Genomic DNA, 8,719 nt, shown 5'->3' with positions numbered 1-8,719 from the left:
GAAAATAACTTAAATATAAAAAAATATTTAATGAATTAACTATGAATGTAGCATATTTACTTGTACTATAAGAGAAGATTAAATTGATACATTAGATTCTACAAAATTATGTGAGTTATGCGGTGAAGTATAAGATTAGTAAATCTACTATTCGAACATAAAAAGGTAAAAAAGGAGTGTAACAATAAAAAGAGATGTAATCTCCATCTCATTTGCAGTAGAAAGAGAGTACAGTCAAAATATTTAACAGTAAAAGTAAATTCCGTGTTAAACCCTATATATAAATTATAAACCGACCCCCTCATAGCTTTGGATTTAAGCTGAACTTCCAAAATTGAAAACCATTCCCTCCTTTTTTACAGAAATCAGTCTCTCTTTTCTCAGATATAAGGCGAAATTTTTTCTCGCTTTAAACAAGAAATCACTCTCTCTTTCTCTCTTTCTCTCTTTCCATAGTTACTAATATTGAAACCCTATATATACACCACACCTTATGCGCGCGCGGTATTGATCAAAATCAAACAGAAAAATCAAATCTTTCCTTGTCAAGAATCATCTGAGAAATCAAATCGATGGGGCGAAGAAAGTTGAAAGTGGAGTTTATTGAGAAGCAGAAATCACGGCTTCTAACTCTGAAGAATAGAAAGGAGGGGTTGAAGAAGAAACTCCACCAACTCACTACTCTCTGCGACGTTCCCGCCTGCATCATCATCCGCGACCCCACCACCAACTCCACCTTCATCTGGCCCGATGATTCCGCCCTAATCCGCCGCCTAATCGACTCCTACAAGGCCGATCCCGCCGCCGTTAGGGCTTTTGGGGTGTCCGATTTCTTCAAGGGGAATGCCGAGGAGGGACTCGTGAAGAAGAAAGCGGAGGCCAAATACGGCAACTGGGACGATCGCCTCGACCACATGGACGAGTCCCAGTTGCGGGAATTGAGCGACGCCGTGCGCGCCAAGGCTGAGGCCTTGCGGTCAAGAAGCGATTTCTTGAAACGGGAGGAAGAGGAGGAGCAAAACAGCGATGATATGCTTGATTTGGAAGACATGTTTGATCAAGATGAAATCTTGTCGATTGCTGATGCTGTGGCTGCCAACGCCAATGGTCAACTTGCGGTGCCGGACTTCTACTGCCCGCCGCCTCTGAATCTGCCGATGTTGGAAGAGGAGAAGAGCGACGACAATGTGGTGCTTGATTTGGTCGGTTTTGATCAAGATTACACCTTTTCTGTTGCTGATGTTATGGCCAACGCTCAACTTCCGGTGCCCTTCGTTGATCACAATTATCTCAACTACGGCTACTGCTCTCCGATGGATGGGAATGTGAATTGGTGTGCCTTAAACATGGATCAAAATCTCAACGGCTCTGTGAATTGCTTTGCTGGGGATGATGGTGCTGACTTGGCTAGCTATTTTTGGCACTAGAATCATGCTGCTGCTGCTAATTGTGGAATCCCATTTTTTATTTCTTTTCCTTCTGTGGATATTTGCCACTTTGGAATTTTGTCAATTAACTGTATATGGTGGAGTTCAATGATAAATGTATGTTGTTGGTATCAAACAAGGCAATTGCACTGTGTTTTACATTATCATTCAACTATATATAAAAAGATCCCAAGTTTGAATTTTTGGTTTTAATATTGATGTCAAGTTGACAAGAAAGAATTTAACCTTTGCACAACTACAATACTTGAATCTGTTTATTGGTGTGGTTCTCTAAGATTGATCTTACCGTCTAGAAAGAACGTTTCGTCTATGGTGGATAAGCGTTGATTGGTGCGATTGTATCGTGCTTGGTCACCTACTAACTGATAAAAAAAAAGGATGCTGCAGAAATAGGCATTGCAGCTGAGACTAGAAAGTGATCACAACATTCTTTAGCATTGGTTGAGAGTGGGAAGGGATCAACACCACCACTGCTGCTTCCCACACATTGAAGAGGCAGCTGCACCAGCTTTTCCGGCTGCACGACTCTGGCCTCGACCAGTCTCTGATCAATGCTCTGTCACTCTTTCACTACAAAAACATCATAGGATTGAAGGAGCCATTTGTCTCTCATTTCTTGACAAACTCAAAAAGTGTCAAATTTGGACTTGACTTTTGACAATTGGTGGAAGAGGGCAGAAATCCATTGTAATACAAGTTGAATGTCAATTGTTTAATCACTATATTTATGGATGTGATACTAATTACATTAACATATAAATACCTTAAATAATTTCTGTTAAAGGTCAATTACAATCAATTGGCGGTTAACGGTTAAATTCAAGTACTAAAATTTACTGCTTAAATGGGTAGACATGGAGGTTAGAAGTTAACTGTTAAATTCAAGTAAAATTTACTGCTCAACTGTCAATTACTGTTTTCTTCCGCTACGGAAACCAAACCCAGTTTCCAGAGATGGGTAGACATGGAGGTTTGAAGTTAAGAGCCAAAACCTCGCTTTTTGTGCTCACCGCCGCCGGAATCGCCGCCTACGGCTCCTCCGATTCTGCCGATACATCCAATTTTCCCCTTAGCTTCTTAAATGGCGTCGTTCGCTCCTCCCGCGCCCTCTTTACCGTGAGGATCTGCTTCACTTCCTTTTCGATTTACTCGATTAATGCTGCTAAAAGTTTCAATTTTTCAGATTACTTCTTGCGTGGTTGATTACAAGTACTCGTTGCACGGTTTACCGGTTGATTCCGACGAGTATGGATCCACACTATCTCAGGTTTTTGAATCTACCGCTATTTTAGGCGAATGTTTTGCCCTGTTTCTCGATTTTTATCTCTTTCAAGTTAACTCCGTTTGATCATGTCATGTTAATAGTTCAGTATAAAATTTTGCTATTATCATCTAGCCATGGGGTTTTAAGTTGCAGAGATTTCAACTCGTGTTACAAATCAACATCCTTAGGGCATAAAAATGTTGAGAGGAATTTCTCTGAAGCATTCCATCGCAACTCTAATCTATCATCTTCTGTTTACCCGTCTTTACTATTGTCAATACTATGCTGTTCCTGCCATATTTACATCCTGTGCTGAATTCAATGATATATACCGCAATCATGTCATGTTCCTCGTCATTAAGTACACTTTGTGGTGCTATTTCTGCTCTTAATGTTGTCCGATGTTTTCTGCTTCCTGGTTTTGTATCTATTTTTTTTCCAATGAAAATGATGGTGGAAAAAATAAATAATTAGATTGTATCTGCATAATAATTAAAGTTAATTGCATCATTGTTATCATTTGCATTGAGGAGGAAAGTTTCTTGTGCTTGATTAATGTTTTGTGGCAATTTTTAGATCCATCTAAGATCAGCTAGAAGGATCCAAAATTTATGTGACACCAACAAAGGTTTCTATGTAAAGGCTGGCCAGTTTGTTGCTGCAGCACGACAAGTTCCTCGAGAATATTCGTCTACTCTTTCATCTTTACAAGATCAGGTTTTTAATTGTCATATTTCAGTTCTTTTAACCACCTTTTGTGGTCTTCTGACTGTTTTAATTGAATTTTATGGTAATTCTCATACTGATGCTTCAGGCAGTTCCATGTAATTTTGAAGCTGTCAAGGAAGTTATAGTAAAGAGTCTGGGGAAGGACATATCAGAGATGTAAGTTTAATTGACTTATAAACCATTTAATGTCCTGGCACTTCTTGTAAATGTTTCTTTTTTGTATATCCATTGTTGGATCTAAAATAAGCATATCATGTAAAGTAGATCATGCGCAGCTTCTCGTTAATTAAGTTTGATTAATATTCATAGTCGGTTGCTAAATGACTCAAAAGATTAATTCTTCAAATCTAAGACCTTCTCAATAGTCTTGAAATGTCATTGATTACATTCATGTCCAGTCACAAGTTTTCTGTACAGTGAACAATCTAATTTGTTGGCATTTGGATTCATGGATCAGATTTCTCTCGTTTGATGAGCAACCAATTGCTGCTGCATCAATTGCTCAGGTACATCGTGCCGTCTTGAAGGGCCATCAGCAGGCAGCTGTCAAGGTTAATCTGTTGAACTACACTTGAACTAGTACTTTGTTTGACAGCCATGTCTCTACATGCATTGATATTTAGTTTGCTCAAGTAGGACTCGCACTTACTTTAACAAATTATTCAACATTGCTGCTTGTGTTCTGTGGCTGTTGGTGGAATTGGGGGGTTTTGGAGGTGGGTGGGTGGCTGACGGGTGTTGAGAAGATGCTTCAATCCAGCTCAGCTCTGTAGTACTTTTTACTTTTTTTGTTTTCTTGGTAATGACTCAAACACACCACAAAGCGATCAGTTTCCATTTTGGTAAAGTACATTTTGCAAAAACCAGTATTCAGTTCAGATGGATTCTTATACTGTATACCATGGCCCTTTCATTTAGAGAATAATACTACTAACTAATACTATAATCTTTGAATACCAGTTGTTTTAGCTGCATTTTTGTTAAAGTATAGTAAAATCTAATTGTAATAGTACATGATTGTCATACATAACTATAAAACGTATTCATCATCTCTCTATATTGCTGTATTGTTTCTTTTAGTGCTTGTTTGGTAGTTTAGGTAAGGCCAAGATATATGAGTTATATGGGCTTATTTGACTGTTTGGTGGATAAGATGAGGCCCATGTTAGGCACTTAAAGCCCATCTTACTCTAATTATCTTGTGTTTTCTTAACAAGCCTACCAAATAAGACAATTCTAAATGAGATTACATGGTTCCACTTTTGTTTTGAAACCACAGGTCCAATATCCAGGATTAGAGTATCAAATGAAATTTGATCTTGCTACAATGGCTTTACTCTCCAGATCAGTTGCATGGGTAAGATTTTAATTCAGTCAGCTAACTTTTTTTTCTTTTACTTTGACAGAGTATTTTTTTTAAAAATGTATGTTCAAAGGCATGCATGAAAGCAAACAGATATATTATAAGATGTGCATGTAGACTAACACATTATTGTGCGTGAGAAGTTTCTTGCCTACTGTTTAAAGATTGTGGCAATATATGATGGCTGTCGATCTTAAAACTGCTTTAACCAATTCAAAAGTCTATTTGTTTCCTTTTACTTGTTGTAATGTCCACAAAACTATTAGTTTGAGGGTTATTGTACAAGTAAAAAGTGCACTTCAATTCAACTCTTGAAATTACTGTTTCATTATGTGGCAATTATTCCCCCTGGAGTCTGTTTGGTCTTTAAAGCCTTCTTACAAGCCCACCTCCCCGTCTGTTTTCGTAATGGAAAATGTAGAGAGCGTTGCAGAAAAAGAGAGAAATAGGGAAAAAGGGGGGCTCGTATAATTTAACTACCAATATTCCAATCATCACCACTTCTTTTCTTTCCCCTTGTTTTCCCGTCACTCTTAATCATCAATTACCATCACTCTCAATGGATGAGCTGCTACATAGTGGCCCAATGCCTGCAGTGGATGATCAGAGCTCTTTAAAACTGGTTCATCACAATTATATTAGTCACAACTTTTCAATATAATAATGAGCTGCGCCCTCAGTTTTTTTTTCTCTGGCTCTACACAAATCTGCACTTGTATCACTCAATAATTCTTCGAAACTGTTTTAAGTCTATGATCCAAGCCACAACCAAAGAAGCTTTTTTTGATGTGTCAGACTTCATGAAGCAAGATAGAAAAAACAAGCTTGATAAAATTCAACATAAAAAAATTCCCACCTAACTATATTTGCACCGGCTCAACGGCAATCTTTACAGTGTCACTGGTTACCAAGAATAGTTGATCATTAATTTACTGGTAGAGTCATTCTATTAGTTTTGATAGAAAATGCAGATGAAAGAGACTCATCCCCATTGTCGTTAGACTTGTAGATTCATCACATTGTGTAATACTACCTCCTTATTTGAAAAAAAAATAATTAATGGCAAAGGTTTTAATGCATAATTTGTAAGGTAAGAGAGATGGATTGGTAAAATAAGAGAGAAGAAGAGAAAAAGTAGTGGAACTAGTGTTAATGGATTGTGGGGCCCACTTCCTAAAATAGAAAGTTTATGTTTTTAAGGGACAGACTAAAATGGAAATAGTTTCTATTTTTAAGGGACGGAGGTGGTAGAAAATAGCTTTATGTCATGACCTCTTAGGTTATCACACTAGAGTTTATGTAGTTCTGTTCCTTTCTTAATCATAAATTTTCCTTAGGCAAATTAGAGAGGAGTGCTCATATATGTGCAGAGAGGGAAAGAGTAAAGACATCATTTATCATAAATGAAGATACTTAAAGACAGCTATCCAATTGGAATGAATGCAGAATTTGGTGGGAAAATGAGCCAACTCTATGGGCCGTTTCCTCAGTGTGGTCTAAAACGTTAGTTGCTGCATTTTCTAGTTGTTCCCGGAGTACAGGTTCAAGTGGATGGTATCAGAATTTACAAAGTCTATTGCGTCTGAACTTGGTGAGTGTATCATGGTGTTTTGTCATCAGACATGCACTATGATTCTTCTTGGATTATTTTAATTTCTTATATGCTTAGCTTAGTATCTCCATCTTTATCTTTGTTCTTTTTATTGGACTAGGCCTTATCTAGCCATTTTAATTTTTAACTTAATGCTATCAAAACTTATTCCATCACAAGTTTTGGGGCCTTCAACATGTGTGCTTGAATATTTCGTACTTATGATGTTTTTGCTTTAAACTAAAATATGTGCGTGAATTTTTTTGTACCCTTGTTGCGCTTAAATGATTGAATGGTTTTCATTTCTCTTGTTCTATAGATTTCATTCAAGAGGCTAAAAACTCAGAGAGAGCAGCAAATAATTTTAAAAACAACAAGATGGTCAAGTTCCCTTTTGTTTATTGGGTAAACTATATGCATTTCTTTCTTGAGTTAATCAATGCAAAAGTTCCTCCTTTCATCTTAGATATGTCATGGTTATACTGACAGGATTTCACAAGCAAGAAGGTCTTGACAATGCAATTTTGTGAAGGACATAAGGTACAGCTAACAGGCTAAATTTTTAGGTCCCCCACCCCCCCACCCCACCCAAAAAAGAATGGTTAAACCTGAAAAATAGGAGGAAGCAGTCAGTTAAAGAACTTCACTTGTAATGATTCAGTATCCTCATAATTCTGTCAATTACATGAACATTAAAGAAATACTATTTGTGCTGGTTCGGCAACTTTCTTTTATTAATAATGGGAATCTCTGCATTATATGTAAGTAAGTACTAGTATATTTCACATGCATTGAAGCATGATGTGCTGATTTCTGTGAAGCCACTGGTAACATAAATTTCATTGGTTTCAGATTGATGATTTGGAATATTTGAAGCGAATGGGTATCAATCCGCTTGAGGTTGGTTTGTGGGAGACATGTCATTTGACATAGTTATTTTCCTTGACTCCTGGGCATGCCTTATGACTGTTATTTCTATATAGCTGACTGATTAGACTTATAAGAAAATATCTGTTGATCAGTTTTAAGAAGCTGGTATCTTCAATGAATAAGAGACTCTCATTCTTCTATTCTGTTTTGCTTGACATTAGGTAGCCAAAACCCTCATAGATGTCTTTGCTGAGATGATATTTGTTCATGGTTTCCTCCATGGGGACCCGCATCCTGGAAACATATTAGTTTCTCCAGATAGGCACAATGGCTTTTCATTAGGTACAATTAAGCATTTCTACTTGAAACCTTTCTTTTTGTAGGAGTGTTATTTTATCATATATGTTCTTGGTTTAAAAATTGACTTTGCATTTGCTTAACAAATACATATATGTACATGTAGTCATTCTGGATCATGGGATCTACAAACAGTTACCTGAAGAATTCAGAAAAAGCTATTGCCATCTCTGGGATGCCTTAATTAGACTTGATTCACAAAAAATACAGCAGCTGGGTGAAACCTTTGGTGTTGGGAAGTATGCCAAATATTTTCCTGTTATATTTACTGGAAGAACCATTAATAGGTACTCTCTATGGCTTCCTCCTTTAATTTATTTTTTACTATCATGGATGGGAGTTCCACTTCTAAGTTCTCATCATCGTTCTCTTTTTGCATTCAATGATGCATTTATCATTATATGTGAATGTAATGCTGATTACATCTGAATAACTGAAGTAAATCAGTGCTTGGGAGAGGAATGTCGCCTGAAGAGAAGGAACATTTAAGGGACGAAGTGAAATCTTTAAAAATGGAGGATGTATCTTCTTTCATGGAATCATTGCCCCCTGAGTTTCTAACCATACTGCGGACCGAGTAAGACCTGATTCCATGTTATGCTACTGTCACAATTGTTTGTAAGGTTGATTAAATTATCTCATTGCTATTTCTTGTATTCCATAAAGTGGGCTGCTAAGGTCCTTGATTAGCAAATTAGGTGCTCCTCAACGAACCCGACTGCTGATTTATGCTAAATGTGCCTTCCGTGGTCTCTCTGCTGAGGAAAATTCTGAATCAGGTAAAAACCCGTTCGCCTTTCAATATCAATTCTATTTGATTAAATGAATAGTCTGGGTGGATATGACATGTACAATGCATTATATAGTTATATTATCTTCTTGAATCAGAATTATCATGTCTCTTGCTTTTCTATATTCCAGCTTTGGTTTTTATTTTTTCATCATTTGTTTTGGATGGGTAAATGAATTTAAATTTAAAGGCCTCACTACGGAAGACTCCAACCCGAGACCTTTGGCCTCATGCATTACCTCTATACCGCTTGTTCAATTCACACATACGTCATCATTACTATACCTAATTGCTCCTAATGGTGGGG

General features: G+C 37.1%; 2 protein-coding genes across 2 annotated transcripts; both read left to right on the top strand.

The window, feature by feature from the left end:
- Window positions 1-572: 572 nt before the first annotated feature.
- On the top strand, window positions 573-1,427 carry LOC125209629 (agamous-like MADS-box protein AGL27). The gene has a single exon (XM_048109218.1). It carries the CDS (start codon window positions 573-575, stop codon window positions 1,425-1,427), a length of 855 nt encoding a protein of 284 aa, XP_047965175.1.
- A 271-nt stretch (window positions 1,428-1,698) lies between these two features.
- On the top strand, window positions 1,699-8,584 carry LOC125209627 (aarF domain-containing protein kinase 1). Its single transcript, XM_048109217.1, has 15 exons — window positions 1,699-2,564; window positions 2,632-2,715; window positions 3,289-3,429; window positions 3,527-3,597; window positions 3,899-3,992; window positions 4,721-4,798; window positions 6,329-6,395; window positions 6,715-6,800; window positions 6,885-6,935; window positions 7,248-7,295; window positions 7,487-7,607; window positions 7,729-7,909; window positions 8,062-8,199; window positions 8,289-8,401; window positions 8,544-8,584. The coding sequence occupies exons 1-15, from the start codon at window positions 2,403-2,405 to the stop codon at window positions 8,582-8,584; spliced, it is 1,476 nt and encodes a 491-aa protein (XP_047965174.1). The 5' UTR covers window positions 1,699-2,402.
- Window positions 8,585-8,719: the final 135 nt, after the last annotated feature.

The sequence above is a fragment of the Salvia hispanica genome, chromosome 3 (assembly GCF_023119035.1).
Source record: "Salvia hispanica cultivar TCC Black 2014 chromosome 3, UniMelb_Shisp_WGS_1.0, whole genome shotgun sequence".
Taxonomy (NCBI): domain Eukaryota; kingdom Viridiplantae; phylum Streptophyta; class Magnoliopsida; order Lamiales; family Lamiaceae; genus Salvia; species Salvia hispanica.
The sequence above is the reverse complement of the archived record's forward strand: the minus strand, read 5'-3'. Positions and strand labels throughout refer to the sequence as shown.